This window comes from Lagenorhynchus albirostris, chromosome 12, assembly GCF_949774975.1.
Source record: "Lagenorhynchus albirostris chromosome 12, mLagAlb1.1, whole genome shotgun sequence".
In the NCBI taxonomy this organism is placed as follows: domain Eukaryota; kingdom Metazoa; phylum Chordata; class Mammalia; order Artiodactyla; family Delphinidae; genus Lagenorhynchus; species Lagenorhynchus albirostris.
In genome coordinates, this window is record NC_083106.1 from 80,923,509 (window position 1) to 80,946,026 (window position 22,518).

The window sequence follows — 22,518 nt, forward strand, 5'->3', positions numbered from 1 at the left end:
CGGAAACCAAATTTAAAGTCACGGCAATACTGCCATCTAACTGATAGAGAATTCAAAACAGCTGTCATGAGCTGTCATGTCAGTGAGTGGCAAGAAAACTCAGAAAGGCAGTTTACTGAGCTCAGGAATAAAATGAACGAACCAGAAGGAATAATTTACCAAAGAGATTGAAACTTAAAAAAGAACAAAACAAAAATTCTGGAGCTGAAGAACCCAATAAAGGAGATGAAGAGAACACATTAGAAGGCAATGGAAACAGAGCAGATCAGATGGAAGAGAGAATTAACAAGCTCGCAGACAGAAAAATAGAAATGATACAGGTGGAAGAGGGCAGACAACTAAATCTAAAAAGAAGAAGAAATTCTACCAAAATTTTGAAGAATATTTAATACCTATGCTTCTCAAATTCTTCCCAAAAAACTTGAAGAGGAAGGAATGCTTCATAACTTAATAATAATGAAGCCAACATTACCCTGATACCAAACCAGACAAGGAAACACACAAAAAAGAAAATTACAGGCCTGTATCTCTGATGAACGTAGATGCAAAAATCCTCAACAAAATATTAGCAAACTGAATACAATACATTAAAAGGATCATACATCATGATCAAGTGGGATTTATTCCAGGGATGCAAGGATGGTTCAACATCTGCAAATCAATCAACGTGATACACCACATTAACAAAATGAAAAATAAAATATGATCACCTCAATAGATGCAGAAAAAGCATTTGACAAAATTCAACACCCATTCATGGAAAAAACTCAATAAAATGGGTGCAGAAGGAACATATATCAACATAATAAAGGCTATACATTACAGACCCACAGCTAACATCACATTCAACTGTGAAAAACTGAAAGCTATCACTCTAAGATCAAGACAAGATAAGGATGCCCACTCTCACCACTCTTATTAGTATTGGAAGTCCTGGCCAGAGCAGTCAAGAGAAATATACAAAAGGCATGCAAATTGGAAAGGAAGAAGTAAAACGGTCACTATTTACAGATGACATATTATACATAAAAACCCTAAGGTCTCCACCAAAAAACAGTAATAAATGAATACAGTAAAGCTGCAGGGTACAAAATTAGTGTACAGAAATCTGTTGTGTTTCCATACACTAACAGTGAATTATCAGGAAGAGAAATTAAGAAATGCCATTTATAATTTTAACAAAAAGAATAAAATACCTAGGAATAAATTTAACCAAGGAGGTGAAAGACCTGTATACTGAAAACTATAAGACATTGATGAAAGAAATCGAAGAAGATGCAAAGAAGTGGAGTTAATCCATGCTCATGGATTGGAAAAATTAACATTGTTAAAATGTCCACATCACCTAGTGCAGTCTATTCAATGCAATCCCTATCAAAATCCCAATGACATTTTTCACAGAAATAGAACTAAAAATTCTAAAATTTATATGGATATACAAAAGACCCCGAATAGCCAAAAAAAAAAAAATAGTGATTAAAAAAAAGAATGGAGCTGGAGGTATCACACTCCCTGATTTCAAATTATTATACTACAAAGCTATAGTAATCCAAACAACATAGTATTGGCAGAAAAACAGACACACAGATAAATGGCACAGAAATGAGACCCCAGAAATAACCCCACATGTATAAGGACAGTTAATATATGACAAAGGAGCAAAGAACATGCAATGGAGAAAGGATAGTCTCTTCAATAAATGGTGTTGGGAAAACTAGACAGTCACATGCAAAAGAATGAAACTAGACCATTGTCTTACATCATACACAAAATTAACCCAAAATGGATTAAAGACTTGAATGTAAGATCTGAAACTACAAAACTTTTAGGTGAAACCATAGGCAGTATATTTTTTCATCAACCTCAGCAATATCTTACTGGATGTGTGTCCTCAGGCAAGGGAAACAAAAGCACAAATAAACAATAGGGACTACATCAAACTAGAAAGCTTCTGCACAGTGAAGGAAACTATCAACAAAACCAAAAGACTACCCACCAAATGGGAGATGCTATTTGTAAATCATACATCTGATAAGGCACTAATATCCAAAATATATAAAGAACTCATACAACTCAAGAACAAAAAACCAAACATCCTGAATACTTTTCCAGAGTAGACATACAGATGGCCAACAGGCACATGAAAAGATGTTCAACGTCACTAATTATTAGGGAAATGCAAATCAAATCCACAATGAGATATCACCTCACGTCCATTAGAATGGCTACCATCAAAAGGGCAAGAAAAACAAGTGATGGAGAGGATGTGGAGAAAGGGGAACCCTCCTCCACTGTTGGTGGGAATGTAAATTGGTGCAGCCACTATGGAAAATGGTATGGAGATTCCTAAAAAAATTTTAAGAATAATTAATTTTCTAGCTATTCTACTTCTGAACATTTATCCAAGGAATATGAAAACCCTAATTTGAAAAGGTACGTGCACCCTTATGTTCATTGCAGCATTACTTACAATAGGCAAGATACAGGAGTAGCCTAAGTGCCCCTCAGTGGAGGAATGGATAAAGAAGATGTGGTGTGTATATACAGTGGACTCAGACGTAAGAAAAACAAACAAAAAAAGACAAAATCCTGCCATTTGTGAAAACATGGGATGGACCTTGAGGGCTATTACGCTAAGTGAAATAAGTCAGAGAAAGACAAATATGGTATGACTTCATTCATGTGTGGGATCTCAAAACAAACAAATGAACCAAACCAAACCAAACCAACACACAGATATATAGAACAGAGTAGTGGTTACCAGAGGGGAAAGTAGGTAGAGGGAAGGCCAAATGGGTAGAGAGGGTCAGCTTTTGGTGATGAGCACACTGTAATGTTGTACACATGAAATTTATACAATTTTTTTAGTGATTCAGTTATATATTTATATATTCTTCTTTACATTCTCTTCCATTATAGGTTATTACAAGCTACCGAGTATAGTTCCCTGTGCTGTACAGCAGTTCCTTGTTTATCTATTTTATATCTACTGCATGTGTGTATATCTTAATCCCAAACTCCTAATTTATCCCTCCCCTCCCCTCCCCTTCGGTAACCGTAAGTTTGTTTTCTATGTCTGTGAGTCTATTTCTGTTTTGTAAGTAAGTTCATTTGTATCATTTTTTAGATTCCACATACAAGTGGTATCATATGGTTATTTGTCCTTGTCTGACTTACTTCACTCAATATGATAATCTCCAAGTCCATCCATATTGCTGCAAATGGCATTATTTCATTCTTTTTTATGGCTGGGTAGTATCCCATTGTGTATGTATACCACATCTTCTTATCCATTCATCTGTTGATGGGCACTTGGGTTGCGTCCATGTCTGGGCTATTGTAAATGGTGCTGCTGTGAACATTGAGAGGCGTGTATCTTTTCAAATTATAGTTTTTTCCAGATATATGCCCAGGAGTGGGATTGCTGAGTTTTCATTATGGGATTGTAATTTCCTGCTTCTTTGCACATCTGGTCATTTTTGTATCTCAGGCATTAAAAATTTTATGTTGCTAGGTTCTAGGGAAAAAAATGTGTCTAGTTCCTTATATTTCATTGTATATGTATATATGAAATGTGTAACATACATTTATTCTACATATATACACACACATATACATGTGGGTGTGTATATAATTATATGTTTGCATGTTATATATGTATTTGTTTGTTTACTTTTAGCTTTTTTCTGGGCTATAATTAAGTTACTTAGAAACATTTTGATCCTTTCCTGGCTTACTTTTAAGTGTTGGGCAAACCAGCTAAGCCTTCATTTTCGGGCTAGTTTGGCCTCACAGTGGACCAGTGGCCGTGCAAGCACTCTTCCGAGCATCCCAGCTGTCGCCCGTTGTGCCCTGGCCATGGGGCACGTGGCCTGTCCCAGCCCTGAGTGGCCTCTAGGGATTGATCCATTCACCTGTTTCCTTCCAGTGGCTCCTTTCTTGAACTCAGGGAGTCTCACCAGCATCTACTGACCAGACTCAGTGGGACTTGAGGCAAGCCCTCTGCAGACAGTCGCATCCTCTGCTCTCAGGGTGACGCCCCCTGAATTCCAGCTGTCTTAGCCTCCCTGAGTTCTCCATTCTGTTTCCTCAGCTCAAGGAGATGGCAGAGCTGTGTGTGTTCCCCTCCCAGGGGTGTAGCCTTCAGGCGGGAAGCTGGGGCAACTGTAGGGCTCACATTTGTCTCTTCTTTTCAGAGATCTCTGTCCTGTGTGCCTTTTCCCCAGTGCTAGAAACTATTTTTTCAAATGTTTTGTCTGGTTTTTAGCTATTTAAGACAGTAGGAAAAACCCCGTCCTTGTTGCTTCGGCCATCTTGTCCATAAGTAAGTGGAAATGGCCTGATGGACTTGGAGCTGCATCTGTTCATTGGTAAACATACACTGAGCAGGGCGGTCCTTCTGACTGGGAGGGACTGGGTCCCCACCACCCACCCTGTCCACTTGAAGAAGCCGGGAAATCCTGCTTTCACTGTGAATAACCAGTGTTCATTTGCACTTCTTTACACAACTGACCAGGACAGAGACTCCTACTTCCACGATTGTTATAAAGCTCCTAGTATCCCAAAGGCTTCTGAGAACACCTTTAAAACTAAATTAACTTCACTGACAAAAGGGAAGGGTACATACGATACTTGAGGCGTAAGTGCTTGGAAATGAAGAAAACTCAAGGTACCTATCTTGGGTTGGAAGCAATGGTTTAGGAGCGAAAAACTCCTTGTCTGACTTTCAGAGGGAGGATTCTAACTCCCAGGTTCACAGCAGGTCAGACGGTTCCCCAGAAGGCAGCCCAGGGCTTGGCCTAGTTCTCGAGTGGTTCCCGGTGCTGCTATGACCTGCTTCCCTTGAAGAGCTCACTGAGCAGGGCCTGGTGAAGACAGTGGAGGGGGGGGGGAGGGGGAGGTGTCTGAATGCCCCCCCCCTTTTGTATTAAATAGAAAACCACTTTGCCGCGGTGGTGAGCCAGCTGCCCTCCAATTCTCTCCCCGGGCTGCCAGCCTGCACCCCATTCTCCAGTGGGACCAGGAAAGGGCCTTGCAGCAGAGCAGGGAGTAGTTTCACAGCTGGCTGTCAGCTCTGCCTGTCTATATGGTAGACTTTGCCATATAACTGCTTTAGGAGCTAGCAGGATATTCCTGAGCTACACAAAGCAAGAAGACACTCTTAATCTGAATCCTTCAGTGGTCACGACGATGAATGTGTTAGCCTGAGGGAAAATGGGGAAAGTCAGATCCAAGTGGCTTCATATAATTTTCACAATGACTTCTGCGCAACTCGGATCCTGTTTTTTTTTTTTATGAGAATGGGGAAATAAAATCAGTACCTTGAGGCCATGTGAGAAATATACCAGGAGCTTCAGTATGGTTAAAAAGGGCAGAACTCTGAGCTAGGAAAAAAAAAGGATGAAGCTTACTTAAAGCACATGAAAACAACCCCAGAAATCTTTTCATCCTAAGATCTGAGTTGACCCAGTAGAAATCACTTTTTTGTGTTAATTTGAACCTTTGACTTCCTGTTGGGGCCCGGGGCTGTTGAAGCCACATCCGAGGAAGGCTTCAGACTTGTTAGCCAAGTGGGGTGAAGCGCAGGTGGCCTGGAACTTTCCTGAGCCTCTTGCCGTCAACACTGTTCTCCAGCCATAGGTGGTGGCTAAGCCACCTCCCCTCATGATAGTATTTACAGTGGTATCGGCATTTATCTATCTTAGGGTCCTCTGAACAGAGCTTTGCAGTTAGTGAAGGCTTTCTGTTCACTAATTTCACATCAGACGTGAGGGGAGGGGGTGTCACGCCACCCTTGCGGGTGAGGAAACGGGGGAGTTTCAGAATCGAGAGAGGCTGAGTGACTTGGCCGGTTCTCAGCTGCAAGGACCCATGAGAAAACGGAGGTGCTAACTCCGAATTCTGCCGGGACGTGCTGCCCCGCCAGGATTGGTGGAGATCCCGGGCCAGGCCTCGGGACAACGCTCGCAGCACCTGTCTCCGTGTTCGGGCTCGCTCAGCACCTGCGGTACCCACCTGTGTCTGTAGGCAGCTTCGCGGTGCGTTCTCCCACGGGGGCGGCGGGGGCGGGAGCGCGGGTCTGCAGTCCCGCATCTGGAGAGGTTAAGAGGATGCTGGCTGTGCTCTGCTCACAGCTCCCCCGCGACTGACTGGAATCATTTGATACTAACTTTGCTAACTATGCGTTTGCATAAAGCGGCATAAATCAGCTCAGTTAATGTAGGGAAGGGCAAAAAGCTGCTAAGAAAACGTTCCTGGGAGGAGACTGATCCTCCTAACTCTGGAAGGGCGCCTGGCTTTACAGTGTCAGCTTAGTCGTGAAGAGCAGAGGTCGGGGTGCAGACCTGCACGACAATTAGGACGGCTGTGACAGTTGCTGCCAGAGGCGGCTTGTGGAGCGCTTAATGGCTAAGCCTGTAACACAGTTTGTTAAACTACAGACTAAAGAGTAATGATTTTCCGTAACACCAAACCATTTAAGGAAACTGACACTCATCTGTTTCCTTGAAAAATGAACTACAAAAACCAAATTTGCCAAATGGCCTGATGATATCTCCTGTACTGATTTCCAGCCCCCCACGCCCCGCTCTTCAGATTGAATCAAATTGGAAATTTATACCAAATGACTATAGAGTATTCATTTCCCAGCTAACTGACGGGACTTGTATTCCTCCGTCTTCTAACCTCAGGGTCCATCAGAGCAGTGCTGGCTTTGGTAGGAACACATGGAGATGTCAGAGGACAGGCAGGAAAGCGGGGCGGCCTCCTCCCCGGGGACAGGCAGGGCGAGACTGTGTGCATTTCAGGTGTACTGAGTTCTAGTTACTCCCAGAGGCCAAACGTGCGGGGGCTGTGACGACCTCTGCGCCGTGCACCCTTTGTCATCAACAGGCTACGTAGTGTCCAGAAGCCACCCCTCCACACACAGCCTCGATCAGGGCGGCAGACGTGCTCTATTGTAAAGGCGGGCTGTCCTGAGACTGTGATGATGCAGGTAACACTCCTGCTCAACTCTGTGAACCAAGACTTGGCCCACGGTAGATACTGAAAAAAAACGGGTTTTGATGTGACGAAGATTATATAGAAAAAAACAGAAGTACACCAGTATTTTACTTTAAAGACTTTTTTTTTTTTAACTTTCACAAAGGATTTGCTGTAAGCCTTCAAGTCATCTTGTCCAACCCCAAAGCTGTATTTAAGCGTCGTGGGTCCCAGCCTGGGATGCAGGAATCTGACTTTCTAAAGCAGATCACGACCGTCGAAGAACTGGAACCGAAAGCAAGTAACTGCACCAAGGTATTCATTGCACTCGTGCCTCTTGACTTTGCTGTGTGTCCCTTGAGAGCGTGGCTACCCATCAGGTCTCCTCCCCGCAGGTCCTCGTGTGGCACACTCGGACAGAGAAGGTGAACCTAGCCAACGAGCCCAAGTACCACCTGGACACGGTGACGATCGAGGTGTGACAGAGCCGCAGCTGGTGCTCTGGCGGGCGTGCGGGGTAGGGCTGCGGGCACCCGGGGGCCGTTTCCTCTGCTCTCCTCCCGACGGGCACCTGCTTACAGGGTGGTTGTGTCCGGAAGCTGAGCACGGGTAGAGACAGCCGCTCTTGTCTCCGTTTGTTCTGCATGCTCCCTTACAAGCAACCCGGAGGGTCTCTGTACAGCACAGCTAATGGCACGCAGGCTAGTACCATTCCCAGAATCTTCTTACATACTTTTTTTTCCCATTTGGCCTTATAATTAATTGGTAGAACTGAACAAAACAAACAGATGACAAGTGTTCTGTCAACAGCACATTCCCAATTTGTGACTCTGCAACGTGAAGTAACTTTTGTAAGACTGGTGGCAGTATACATCATAGGAAATAAAACCCACAAAAAAGGTCTATGGATTCATCTGTTTAATACAGGGATATGACATCTGTCAGTACTAGGCACCATAAAATGTAAACACAATTACTGTCATAAACCTGGATACGCCTTCAAGGGTTGAAGTGGCTTGTTTAGTTACCCTGTTTGCATCTAGTGCAGAGAAAGGTCTCGTGTTTGTTAGCGCTACGTGTACATAGGAAGAGATCCCAATTACAAGGGAGGCAGGTAAAATCTGACTTCTTCAAACATTCGTTAAACAACTAACTTCGTAGTAACATCCAGGTTTATCTTCCTTTCTCTAACCACGTTCCCGGTTAAGCACATCATAGCAACAGCACAGTGACGTGAATGATGACATAAAAGAATCTGGATACACTAGAAAACAGTGCTCAGTGATACATTGACATTCTATTTATATGATTAAACATTTGATCATACAGTACCTTCCTACGGGATTACTGGCTACTCTGGGGGTGGGGTCATACTGTTAGAGGTATTACTAACAAACATGATAGCTACTTCCCTTATATGCAAACATGAGAGCTACAACTTCCTCGAGAGGGAAACTGATCATGCACGTTGACCGAGCAGCTTCCCAGATACGGTGTCTATGAAATCCTGGGAAATGTGAGCAAAAGCTGCCCTCGACATGAAATGGTTTCTCAGCCTGCTTTTCACCACAGCAAATTTAATCCATCAGTACAGACCAACACGGTCAATCAATCAGATAATGCTTAATATGAACAAATGGGGAGAAAAGAAAAAAATATTATGTACACGAATGAACAGGGGAACCCGGCTGCATCTCCGCAGGAATGTCAGGGGGGAGCGCGGTGGGCCGTGCTGCAGGGTCACTTCCACAGCTGCGTGCTGAGCGTCTGACCTGACGAGGCCCCCGACCACCCCGCTGCCCCCGCCGTGGTGCTGGGGGTCTGGCTGAAGCCTGCCGCGGGGCTTGCGCCGCCCAGGCTCAGGCCAGCCATCTGCTGGTTCACCTGTGAACACACAAAAGGCATCCTTCACTTTGCAGGCCTGGTTTCTTCAGCCACTGCTAGACATTTCTAATGGCCAGCCTATTTTAGTAGAAGTGGGCCTTTACTCGAAGTTGATTTACTCAGAGAGACACGGACACTTAATAGCAACTCTAAGTATTTTTCATCCATGTGAACAGCTGCCCGAGCCCTGGAGTAAAAGCAGCCGACCACACGATGCTTTCTCCACAGAAAGCAAATAGCTACCGTGTTCCCTTCTTGGTTGCTATTTCCTTCTGCTTTTCAACCCTGTCTATAAAGTGGTCTCAAGTCATTTTATATTTATTCATTTTCTGGACTCAATTTCTTGTCCCCCAAAGATTAACCACAACTGGAAAAAGTACCAAAGCAATCGCTGAATTCATATCTGGATGTGCCATGAGTCTGCTATTCGAACTTTCAACTATACTAGCAATACTTTCAACCATATACTTTCTAGGATATGCCTTCAACTATAGCTTAACTACTAAGGACTAAGGAAATGTCTGAAAGTAAACTACTCCAAAATTATGAACTGTATATGATGGCAATTGTTCTGTCTTTATTCAAGTCTTAAATAGCTCTGTATACTTTATAAATATTTAAAAAGGTCATAAAACATATTTTTCTTTTGCTATAGCCAACCATATAAACGCCTATTGTATGACAAAAGGTGTAAGATTACATGTACTTTCCTTCCAGACTGGAGTCCTAAAGGTGTAAGATTACATGTACTTTTCTTCCAGACTGGAGTCGTGTGTACATAAGCCTCCTAACCCTCCCCTGTGGTGCTCTCACTTCTAAGACTGATGGTAAGTGAAGGAAAGGCAAGATTTACTACTAAGTAGAGTGGATTCAAAACCTATGCTCAGGGCTTCCCTGGTGGCGCAGTGGTTGAGAGTCCGCCTGCCGATGCAGGGGACGTGGGTTCGTGCCCCGGTCCAGGAAGATCCCACATGCCACGGAGCGGCTGGGCCCGTGAGCCATGGCCGCTGAGCCTGCGCGTCCGGAGCCTGTGCTCCGCAACGGGAGAGGCCCCAACAGTGAGAGGCCCTCGTACCGCAAAAAAGAAAAAAAAAAAAGATTAAAAAAAAAAAATCTATGCTCAGGGTTGGATTGTATTAATAAAGTTCAACCGTCTGCAGTTCTTAGTTCTTCAAAAACCCTAATACTAACCACATCACTGATGAGGGAGGCACAGTGTCTGGAGGGGCAGGTCGCTTCTTCCTAGGTACTGAAGGATGTTTAGTACCTGTCATGGCCAGCAGACCCCACCAAGAGAGAGCTGGAGAAGAGCACTCCCTTCGGCGGGCCCGGAAGTAAGGTGGGGTAAGTCCTTACTGGTTCAGCAGGCACCCTAACCTGGGCTGGGTCTGCTTCAGCATTCCGGCTGCACAAAAGCTATTACTGACATTTGACACTTAACGATTTTTGAGATTCCCAGAGTGCACAGACCAATGTCATATAGATATTCCTTTAAATAGTGACAGTAAAAAATAACTTGGAACATTCATGGGATATATAGTGATTTTGCTAATAATGTCGGTTAGAAATTGCTATATACTATTCCCTGAATGCTGACGAGAACAGAAGTCAAGGGCATCAAAATACCAGAGGAACATCAAATAAGGAAGTGTACAAGGAAGAAGAGTGGGACCACGAACCTAGGTCTGAGGCCTCTGTCTGTGAAGCCAGAGGAAAGTCAGAATGGATTTGAAAGAGGTAATACTAAAATGTCATCTCCTGGCTCTAAACTAACTTAGGCAGAAATAGGATTTTGTAATATGAGGGGATGTAAGACACAAATATGGACTGGTTCATATCTTACGGGAATTCTTGAACTAGTGTATATTTTTTTTAAACATAAATGTGACTATAAGTAAGAAGAAAATACAACTTTAGAAATGTATTTGAACAAAAAGATTTTTTATAAATCCACGCACAGCCTAGATCTCTCAAAAACAGTGCTCTGAGAATATGAGGCTGGGTTGTTTTCTAATTTGTGAAAGTTACCAAGAGCCCCCAAAATTATTAGTGAAAATAGGTTGGTCTAGGTGGTCTATACAAACAACCCACCAGGGGGCTGGGTTTAAAGCTTGGTGCTAATTTCAAAAGATGCCCAAGATAATTTCTAGCTGTTACAAACAAATGAGGGACATTCACCATTACAGCTGTGTTATAATCAGAAATGAAAAAATGCTTAACATTCTCTACAGAATATTCTAAATATAGGAACAATGACAGCTCATTTGTCTATTTGATTAAACAGTTTTTACCTTTTATAACATTATCCCTACTCAATTCTTTCTGCCAGATTGTTAGATTTAAAAACAAATAAAACCATTTAGAAAACAAGATCTGGTTTCTCTGATTTTGGAGAAATTGGAGAGAAAGGACCCTACCTGGGAGAGGTTCCATGGGGGCTGCTGAGCTGGCGGCAGGCCAAACTTACTCTGGGCTGCACCCGCGTGTCCCACCATCCCTCCTGGGGGGCCGACCACACTCTGCGGAAGTGGCATCACCCCAGTCTGTGCGTTTCCCATGAAGCCGTTGGGCAGGGGCACGCCCACCATCACGCCCGCGCTCGGCCCCATCACGCTTCCCGCAAGGCCAGGAGCTGCAGGCACAGGCCCGCCCATGGACGGGAAGCCTTGAAATGCAGCCGGTGCTTGTGAGGGAAACGGTATATTTGTGGGTCCCATAAACACACCTGCAGCAGAAGAACCGAGCAGAGAAAACAAACGAAGAGAACAGGGTTACCGCATAGCGCTGCACTCGCCTCTGTCAGCACAGAAACAGGAGCCCGTCTTGCTGAACTACCCACGGCAAAGGCTTTCCTTCTGGTCTGGCTCCTGTTGCTCAGAGCAGCTCACACCTGCACCCTCAGGGCTGGTTACTTCCAGGAAGCAGACAAATCAGTTAGGAGCCTGAGCAAATTTAACTAGGGTAAATAAATCCTGTGCAACAGCTACATAAAACATCCATTGTGAAGACCAAACTATATAGCATGAGACTGTGTTTCTGCTGATTTGCACCACTGGTCTCTCACTACCAAGTAAACAAGTCAGAGTGGACTGTCGCTGGCTTTAATGGAAGCAGCTGAGACGTCATATAATTTCAGCTCTTATGTGAAATGCAGCCCATTATTTTAGAGGAAATGACAGATTAAAACTGTGTAAACATAAATCTTTACCGTGCTAGTATTTCTTTTTGATATATTAAAAAAAAAACCTCAAAGCTTTTTTTGATTTCATGTGATATTTCAGACTTACTGTTTACGTGCAGAAAGAATACCATACTGTACAGAGTTATAAACTTCAGGCAAATCAAATTTAAATAATTCTTCAAAGATAATCCCTGTCCTATAAGGCTTGTGAAACATTAAGTGACGTGCGACCAGCTTGTTAATCCTAAATGAATAAAGTTTTGTGCATTCTAATCCTAATGCTTCTTTCATTTCAGTTTTGTAGTTGTGTAAACCGCAACAACAAAAGCACTCACTACACAGAAAAAACAAGGAAGAAATGTAATTGACATTACATAAGCACAAAGAATACACTTCTAGTGATGTCACTGCAATTCACGGAAAGCAGATTTCAAATGCATTACCAGGAGCACTCTGCTGCTGGGTGGTCCCCGTGCCATACAGAGACAAGATGGAGTCTTTGGAGAGCTGTTTCTTGGCCACCTCTTCTGACTTAGTAGTTTGCTCAGTGAATAGATCCAGATCCCCAGATGTCACTGCAGACAGAGCGGCAACTGCTGGTACAGAGGACGTCCCCTGAGACAGATACCAAAACAAGCTGTCGAATTCTGCATAATAAAACACAGCTCATCCATTCCTTGAAATCCAAATGAAGTTATGAAATTAGAAACTAAACAACTGTAGAAGGTAACATGGTGACACTAAAGGGAATCGCTGACAAAGCCCATGCAAAACCTACATGCAGGATAGAGGAACATTTCCTATTTTGAATCTGTTAATGTAAAAGGAGTAGATAGAACCTCTCTGATGCTGAGTTCTGCCCACCACATCCTGACCACAGTGGCTTCAACAACAGGCATGTGGTGCCGCTTAAGGACCAGCATTCCTGGGAGATGTTCGCACATCTCCTGATTGTTCGCACAATCACTGCTGCCAAGAACTGGCATCCCGTGGAGTGAAGAACATTTCTACAACTACAGCAGACTGCAGGAGGGTCCTGCAATGGCTGATTTTGTCTTCTTTGGGGGGGAAAAAAAGTTTTGATTTTCAAAAGCAACATCATGATATTTTTATGAACCGAATCTAATCCGTTTTTACCGCAACATTAGAATGCTTCCAGTCTACCCAGATATGAGGTCCAGCAAAACTGCGACCACTGCACTCTCCCCTACACCTTGCATTCCGCTTGTAGACAGGGGTAAGAACACGAATACAAATGAGCATGTGGATATTGTAATACAAAACAAAAAATTTCACTTCATCTCCTGTATCTTGCACACAGATAGTATTACACAGTCACAACTGACACCTCACTTTAATGATCTCTGTGGTCACTAAATATTCAATCACATTTGCGTATAGGGAATTGACTTAGATATGAAGAGTTTCAGAGAAGTCTATGAAGACTAGTAAAAACTGGATAAGAGTCTTCTCAAACTATAGAACGAGGTGAGCAGCAAGTAGAGTTAAATCATAGTGTGCATGATCTGGCTTGAATTTTTAAAAAATCAAACATTTAATGCCTTGGCTAAAAAGCCTTTCAATAAATTAGCATCCAAGCATTATGCTCACAAACGAACTTAAGCAGAACAATATTTTGAATCTATTATGACATCAAGCAAGAATTTTAAGACAGGAAAAAAAGCCACATAATTTTGCAAAAGATCTGAAATGTGTAAGAAACTGGACATGATAGAATTCAAATACAACAGTGGGCTTGAATCAAATATATCTGACGTAGCAATGAAGCAGAAGGCAGAGGCCGAGAGCGTGGGCCCTGCAGCCAGCCTGCAGGCTCGCCCCAGTGCCCTCGGACCTGCCACTCCGCCTTCCCTCTGGGCCCAGGGAGGAGCTGCCTTACCGCCACGCCCCACGGCCACAGGGAGTGCTTGGCAGACGCCAGCATTGGCTGTTAGTGTTGCTAGGTGACAAAGCAGCCACACCTCACTAAATGATCCTCCAGCACGTTTAGTTTCTGTTCAGTCTAAAAACCTGCTCAAAACCCTGGGGTCTGTTCCCTGAGGAGGACACAGACGTGTGAGAAAACCTGAAGTGCTTGGGAAAGCTACTATTATTCCACCTCAGGCTAGAGCAGCCCCGTGCTCCAGACGCGTGTGTTTCTTCCGATGAACGCCTGCCTCCACAGGGACACAGTCTAAGCACAGCCACGCCAGGCAGACTGGCTAGCAGGTGCTCGAACGGCCATTTACGGGGCGGGTGATGGGGGCGCCCCACGTGCCGGCAGGACCACTCCAAGGTAAAAGGAGAACCACTGCTGCCGGTACGCGCGCACTTTCCGGAGGCCGCAGGATCCCCAGGCAAAGGCTCTCTGGCCGTCTGGGATCCTGGGCCAAACCGAGGACAGGCCGCAGCACCTGTGTGAGTCTAGATGCTTGGGGATGTGGATATTATGGACAGAACAGGAAAGGGAGGGCTTCTACGTGTCACCCTGGGGGACACTGGAACGACGCCCCTCAACCTCCAGTACATGCGTCCTCTCGGGTCAGCGGAGCGTTCCCAGCCCCTCAGGGAAGACTGCACAGCCAGACAGGAAAGCAGACGGTCACATCAATCCAGCTCACATTCACGTGAGGGGAAATCTTCAACCAGAATTTGCACCACACTCAGAAAATCAGGACTGAAAGAAGCAGGGTTCAGAGTAATTCCTAGTGGGGTCCAATTCAATTTCACAGCATAAAAAGCCACCAAATTAGTAAACTACGTACAGTGTGTGTGTGTAAAATGAGTGCTTTAACCCACCTTCTCTCTCCCTCCCCCAATTTTCAAAGACATTATTTTGACAAAATGTCTGGATTAGGGTCTTTACATGTAGTTTGGAGGGAAGATAATTCTGTTCACCAAATTATTTTAGAGGGCTCCATAAAACTGACACCATTTTGGTCCAAAAACATTCCAGAAAAAGAATGAGGTGTGATTTTGAAGACCTGCCCTGTTTCCTCTCAGGTACAGAGGCCCAGCACGAAGGCCAGGGCGGCCCTGGGGGCACGAGGAGGAGCTGCACGCACACTGAGGGGGGCTGAGATCCGCACTGTCCGGCTCGCTGCTCTCCCTGCACAGAACCCACGGGGCCTCGGCTGGCCTGGGGTCTAACGCGCAAGCAGCTGCAGAGCGGTTCCCGCCCCGCAGTGGAGTCTAAGGAAGGCGGGCCGGCCGAACGGCCCGCTAGAACGCCAGACCAAAAGAAGCTGCTTTGCATGCTGGGACTGTCAAGTATCCCAAATACTTCTTTCCACACCCAAAATGTTAGCGTGAGACTTCTTCTTTTACTACCACACGCATACCCACGGCTGCACACATTCACAAGGTAATTAATGTTAACCGAAACGATACTAGCAATACTTAGTTCCTCTTTTTACGTGTTGGGGGAAGGAGGAGAAGAGGCAAAGCCATAAAATAAAGCTATCTTCTCTGAAAATAAACAGCGATGCTGCAGATGAAGCTCCACTTAAACTAATGATTCCTCAGAAATCTATCTGCTCAATTCCAGCGTTAATTATACAACGACTATCATAATGACAAATATATATAATAAAAATACACGTAATTCGTCTTCCTAATAAGACATTGGTTCTTTCTTGTTAAAACTTTCCATCCAAACAATTCCCATTTGGCTCAGGTTTTCTAGAGACAGAGAAATATTTTACCTCAAAAATTATACTTTACTACAAAAAACTAGTTGCTTATTTGTAAATTTAAAACAGAATCTCGGGCTTCCCTGGTAGCGCAGTGGTTGGGAGTCCGCCTGCCGATGCAGGGGACGCAGGTTCGTGCCCCGGTCCGGGAGAATCCCACGTGCCACGGAGCAGCTGGGCCTGTGAGCCATGGCCGCTGAGCCTGCGCGTCCGGAGCGTGTTCTCCACAGCGGGAGAGGCCACAACGGTGAAAGACCCCCGTACCGCAAAAAAAAAAAAAAAACACAAAAAAAACCCAAAACAGAATCTTAAGTTGTGGGCTTAAGAGTAACCTATGTCCCTGGAAGTTATATATTAATATCTCACCTTAAAGACAAATACTGCACGGTATCACTTATATGTGAAATCTTAAAAAAAGGCAAACCCATAGAAACAGAGCAGAATGGTGTTTGCCAAGGGCTGGGAGGCAGGTACACATTTTCAGTTATAAGATGTGAGATCTGAGGATCTAATGCATAATATGGTAGCTATAGTTGATTATATTGTATTGTATAAATGAAATTCAATGAGAGTAGATTTTAAGCATTCTCACACACAAAAAAGGTGAATTTGTGAGATAATATATGTGTTAATTAACTTAGTGGTAGGAATCTTCACAACGAATATATATATCAACACGTTACGTTATACATTTTAAACATATAATTTTATTTTTCAATTATACCACAATAAAGCTGAAAAAATATTTGAAATATTTAACAACAAAAAAAAGATGTGACCAACAAGGGATTAATCTCCAAAATATACAAACAGCTCATGCAGCTCAATATCAAAAAAACCAAACAACCCAATCCAAAAATGGGCAGAAGACCTAAATAGACATTTCTCCAAAGACATACAGATGGCTAAAAAGCACATGAAAAGATGCTCAACATCTCTAATTATTAGAGAAATGCAAATCAAAACTACAATGAGGTACCACCTCACACTGGTCAAAATGGCCATCATCATAAAAATCTACAAACAATAAATGCTGGAGAGGGTGTGGAGAAAAGGGAACCCTCTTGCACTGTTGGTGGGAATGTAAATTGGTGCAGCCACTATGGAGAACAGTATGGAGGTTCCCTAAAAAACTAAAAATAGAACTACCATACGACCCAGCAATCCCACTACTGGGCATATACCCAGAGAAAACCGTAATTCAAAAAGACACATGCACCCCAATGTTCATAGCAGCACTGTTTACAATAGCCAGGACATGGAAGCAACCTAAACATCCATCAACAGAGGTATGAATAAAGAAGATGTGGTACGTATATACAATGGAATATTACTCAGCCATAAAAGAATGAAACAATGCCATTTGTAGCAACATGGATGGACCTAGGGATTACCATACTGAGTGAAGTCAGAGAAAGACAAATATAATATGATATCACTTGTATGTGGAATCTAAAATACGACACAGGGACTTCCCTGGCATTCCAGTGGTTAAGACTCCTCGCTTCCACTGCAGGGGGCGGGGGGCACGGGTTTGATCCCTGTAAGGTCCCACACATGCTGCGTGGTGTGGCAATCAATCAATCAATCAATAAAATACGACACAAATGAACTTACTTACAAAACAGATATAGACTCACAGACATAGAAAACAAAGTTATGGTTACCAAAGGGGAAAGGGGGGGAGGGATAAATCAGTTTGGGATTAACATATACACACTACTATATATAAAACAGTTAACCAACAAGGACCTACTATATAGCACAGGAAACTATACTCAATATTTTGTAATAACCTATAGGGGAAATGAATCTGAAAAAGAACATATATGTATATAACTGAATCACTTTGCTGTACACCTGAACCTAACACAGCACTGTAAATCAACTAGACTTCAATTAAAAAATAAATAAATAAAGGCAAAAGAGAAAAAAAAATTCCATGTAAAGTTAAGAAGGCAAGTCAAAATTTCTTTACCACTGATACTTTTTAAAAATCTTTATCGTTAATATTACGTTCTAAATAATTTTTTAAAAAATCATTAAAATAAAAAAAGGCAGATTTTAAGGCTAAGAAATAACGTGTCTTCATAAAAAAGCATATGGGTACTGAGTTTGCTAGAATTTCTTGTTCTCAGTTTCCCTGCACCCGGAAGGAAACACTGTCCTGGGCTGGCCCGACAGAGCACACGTTCACACGCCAAACAGTTCAAAACCCTCTGAAGTAAGTAACCTTGTGGATCGCAGGCAAGGCTGAAACAGTCCGAGTTTTCCCACTTACTCATTCTAAACACCGTTTGCCTAGAGCAAGAGTTAGCAAACTTTAGACAGTGACTCGTAGGCTTTGTGGGTCATAGAATATCTGCTGCAACTACTCAACTTGCTTTTGCAGTGTGAAAGCGGCCACAGACAGCATGTAAGTAAACGGAGTGGCCGTCTCCAATCACACTTTATTTGCGAAAACAAGCTGCAGGCTTAGTTAGCCAACTCCTGGCCTAAAGATCTAGAGGCTTTCAAGTAAGAAACAATTCAAAATTGAAACTTCCCAAAAAGAAAATACACAGTGTAAAACCATACTCTTAACACATACCTGAGCTGGCGGCAGGACAGTTGCAGGTAAGGGATTAGAAATCATCGGTCCAAAGATGTCCAGATCATCGTTCAAGGCCTGTCCCGTGGCTGTGTTCCCATTAGTCACTGGCACCTCGGCAGGGCCGTCTGAAAAGAACGTAGATTCTTGTCTTAAAGATTCTAGAATCTCTTAAATTACTTGAAACATGGCTTTATTCTAAAAATATATGGTTAAAAGTTCAAAAAGTTAACAACAAAATGTATGCCCTCCTTCTACCCCAGGCTCTCTCCTCTCTCCCAAAGAAACCATTTCCAGTTTTGTTTGTTCTCAAAGAAATATTCTTTACCCACCAGTTTCCAAGTATATATGCAAACCCCTTTTTAACAAATGGTATTATACTACTGACATTATTCTGTGTCCGGATGCTTCCTTACATGTAAGGTACTGTTCTGAGTACTTTACATATATTAACTCATTTAATCCCATAACCTTGTGAAACTCGCACTACTTTGTGGTCACTGGCTAAGCTGGGATACGATACCATGTTCCTACGAAGGCTGCCTCTCCATAAATATGCATGTGTGTGTGCGCGCACACACGTGTGTGTGTGTGTGTGTGTTTCCAATATTACTTCATATCACATTTACCTACCTTGGAAATAAATTTTAATGGTTTAAAATGTCTGGAATGTTAAATTTTAAAGTTACATAAGGAAAAAAACTGGACAGAAAGAAAACAAACATACACTATACACTGATTCCGTAGGAAGTATCCACAAAACACTGAAACAGACCCTTTCTGTACTCAAGTGCGGCCACCCTCAGTGTTGGGTGCACTGAGCCGCCGGGCGGCACCGACACCCCTGACGTCAGTCCAGAACTCACAAGTGTCGGGTGGGGGGCCGGGTGGGGGGCGGTGCAGAGAGCTTGCAAGCACGGGGTTTCAGGGAGCAGGACAACTCACACAGCTCAGTGTTCCGTGGTCACGACCCAAGGAGCAGTTCAGAACATCACAATTCCAATCTCCGAGGACTTACATCCTAATCGAGCTCCCACTTTACAGCTTACAACCTCACTTGATCCCTCTGCTGAACCACACACTCCTCGAAGGCAAATGAGGCATCTTCTAAGACGCCTTCGACAAGGAGGGGGATGGACGTCTTGCACAGAGTAGATCCTTGGATACTGAACAGATTTAACGCAAGATCTACCACGTACTAGGTATTTCTAACATAACCCACAGAAACTCACAGATTTCTTCTCTTTTTTTGAGGTGTAACTATAGAAATTAGTATCTTTTATTTCCCTGTTTAAGCTTCAGTGAAACAAATTATCATTAATTGCAATGAATAAATGGTCACAGTAAAATATTCTTTACTACTTAATTTATAAAAGTGTGTGTGAAACCCATGAAAGGTTAGTTTGGAAGAAACCAACTGCAAATATTTTTCAATAATTTTCCATGATATCACATTATCAGAGCCATAAAAAATATATACTCAGCACATATGTTTATGCGTTACACATGTTATATCTCTATAAGCACTACGGACAATTTAAAGGTGAAGCGATAAAACAATGTGTAGATTATTACTAATTTATAATATACAGAATTTTAAGCTAACACACAACCATGACATAAAAGAATTCAAATATGACTCATACATGAAAGTAATTTTTTCCGTTTCTAACTCATTCAAAGCGGCAACATTCATTCTGAAGTTAGACTTCTTTCAGGTTCTATTTTATGTTTTCCAGCCCATTCCACATTCCATTTACCTGATGTGTAGTACCTCAGGTAATATGAACCAGAAATAAAATATTTTAGAAGGACAGGGTATTCTAGATTAAAAACACAACTAAAGGAACATCTCTGTGCTATCCACAACTCAGTAAAGAAACTCAAATAACACTGCCATGTGAGTCAGTGGTGCTTGAACCCCTAAGCTACAGAGCTGAGGACAGGGGAGCAACCTCATCAAACAGACATGTTCATTCTATCACATGAACATGGAAGCACTTTATTAGCAGAAAATATGACTGTATTTCATGCAACTTAAACTCGCAAACAGAAGCACATGTCCTCCAAAATAAACCACAACCAAGAGGAACAAAAGTAAAAATGAGCATAAGTAACTATTTCCAGTTTTTCAGTTAAAACTTTTTGCTGTTTCAAGTAATAGCAAACACTAACAATTAGGATAAATTTATATTAAAAAAAAACTTTAAACATGAGAAAATGCTATCATTAACTTATTATTATTACCACTATTATTATTTTTGGTGAATTGGGGAAAAAGGTATCAATCTATTTTTTGCCCCAGGACATGTCAATTGGCTTGTACAACATCAGTGAGCTCAGGATGCGCTGTGTGAGAACCAAGAGGCTCAGCGACTACAGGCAAATAATGTTTGCATTACTTTAGAAACTGAACATGTTTCAGAAATTTTAAGTCTGTTCAAAGTAGTACAGTCTTTTAAGTCTGTTTGAAGTCCTCCAGTCTTCTCCCCACACAGTCCCCTAATATGACGGATTGAAACTCCCATCAATTCTCCTTGTTACTAAAAAAGCTAAGCATTCACAGAATTGTCGAAGAACAAATCCTTAACTTACATGAAAACATCTCACCCTTGCAAAATCAGTACACAAATTCCCAACGAGTTTTCCCACTGGATTTCAGTGTCTGCTAAGTTGACTTACTACATTTGGCTTGCTAAATAAAACACATTCTCTACCAAGGACTGTTTCAATTTGTTTCAAAACTTGTGTTTTTTATTTTCAGAATTTAAAAAGGACAGGGGAAGGCTAGTAATCATTACCATCACTATAAACATCACCTGCTTCCTGGACTTTCTAAAAGAACGTTTCCATGTTATCATTTCTGTCTCCATGGAGGATGAGAAGGCATCTCCTTCCATCACCCCCAGTTACAGAAACCGGGGCACAGAGAGATTCAAGACTCAATGTTGCTTCCCTAGTGAAGCAGCAAAACTTGTACTAGAACGAAGTCTTCTGAGCCCTGGACCAGTGTGTGCTCCTTTCTTTAAGCCACATTACACAAAAGTCATGTAGTTACAGCTGTAGATAAAGAAATCACTTAAAAGTCTGAACATTAAAAACCAACCCTTACATAGTTAATAATTATTAGTACAAAGTTAGAGAAGCAGCGGCATCAACAGTTCAGAACCCACTCCGCGCCAGCCTGTCTCCACACACACACACACACACCACCGCCCCCATCCTCCGGCCAGGCCCGGCATCCTCAGGGTACAGTGAGGGGCCCGGCCGGTGCAGCCATGGAGGGGCACCTGGGCCGCACGGGCAGCCCCGTCACAACCACTGCAGCTCAACGCGGCCTCTCCATCAAGGGTTCACCAGCGGCACAGTCCTCGCTGATCAAACAGAAGCTCAGAGGCCACAAAAGCCATAGAATACCAAGATGTTAAATGCAGTTTTTCAGATAAACATTTAAAAATTTAGAAAGAGTAAGTCTTATTCAAATTAAATGGTTTAAACAGTGTAAATGTTTACATTAGCACTGTAATGTAAGAAAAATAATTAAATCCACATGGGCTACATTTTGAGTGTACAGACACATGGGCACATGTGCACACACACCCAGACCAGTGGAAAGAAACCTCCCCCTCCAGGGGTTGGGGAGCCCAGGGCCAGGCCACGCAGCGCCTCCAGGACGGGAGTGGCCGTCTGTGCAGATAGCGCATCAGGACCTGCACGCACAGCACCTCCCCGTGCGCACAGGCTCCTTGCTCGGCTGCAGGGGCGGGGGGAGCAGGCCCCTTCATCAACATGCAGAAACAGTAGCCGGTGGACAGCAAACAGAATGGGAGCGCCAGAGTACAAGAACAGCCTGAGGCAAATGGCAGAAACTTAGCTGGAACACCACCAGAAAGAAGGATAATGAAGCACAAAGGACCCCCCTCCAAGAGGAAATGAGCAAACAAGAAATGAGGACAGTGCAGTGAAACAGGGAAGGAATTTCCATTTTAAAGGCAAGGCATCAAGCCTACAATTAGCTGCCTGTGGGCAACTATTTTCTTTCTAGTTACCTTAAGATTTCAGACTAATGTTAGATCTGAAAACGAGTTGGTAGAGGACTGTTTTATACTGCACACATACCAGAAATTCACAAGAAAAGCTTAAACGTTTTGAGCCAAAGAAAGAAAGTTGTTAAAAATCAGTGCTACATC

The 22,518-nt window shown here is 43.0% G+C and overlaps 2 protein-coding genes across 6 annotated transcripts in view; one reads left to right on the top strand and one right to left on the bottom strand.

Moving 5' to 3' along the window:
• B3GAT2 (beta-1,3-glucuronyltransferase 2) overlaps nucleotides 1–7,685 on the top strand; it is a 78,623-nt gene extending 70,938 nt beyond the window's left edge. Inside the window, exons 3-4 of the mRNA XM_060167544.1 lie at nucleotides 7,148–7,296; nucleotides 7,377–7,685. Coding sequence (XP_060023527.1) covers nucleotides 7,148–7,296; nucleotides 7,377–7,463 — 236 coding nt within the window. The 3' untranslated portion in view covers nucleotides 7,464–7,685. The remainder of the gene's footprint in view (nucleotides 1–7,147; nucleotides 7,297–7,376) is intronic.
• SMAP1 (small ArfGAP 1) overlaps nucleotides 7,108–22,518 on the bottom strand; it is a 150,110-nt gene continuing 134,699 nt past the window's right edge. For 3 of the 5 annotated variants that reach the window (XM_060167540.1, XM_060167539.1, XM_060167541.1), the window contains 4 exons: nucleotides 18,329–18,456; nucleotides 12,490–12,661; nucleotides 11,283–11,590; nucleotides 7,108–8,865 (listed from right to left, as the gene is read on the bottom strand). In XM_060167540.1, coding sequence (XP_060023523.1) covers nucleotides 8,722–8,865; nucleotides 11,283–11,590; nucleotides 12,490–12,661; nucleotides 18,329–18,456 — 752 coding nt within the window. In that variant the 3' untranslated portion in view covers nucleotides 7,108–8,721. Of the gene's footprint in view, nucleotides 8,866–11,282; nucleotides 11,591–11,659; nucleotides 11,777–12,489; nucleotides 12,662–18,328; nucleotides 18,457–22,518 lie in introns of all 5 variants that reach the window. The other 2 variants (XM_060167542.1, XM_060167543.1) reach the window with 2 other exon arrangements.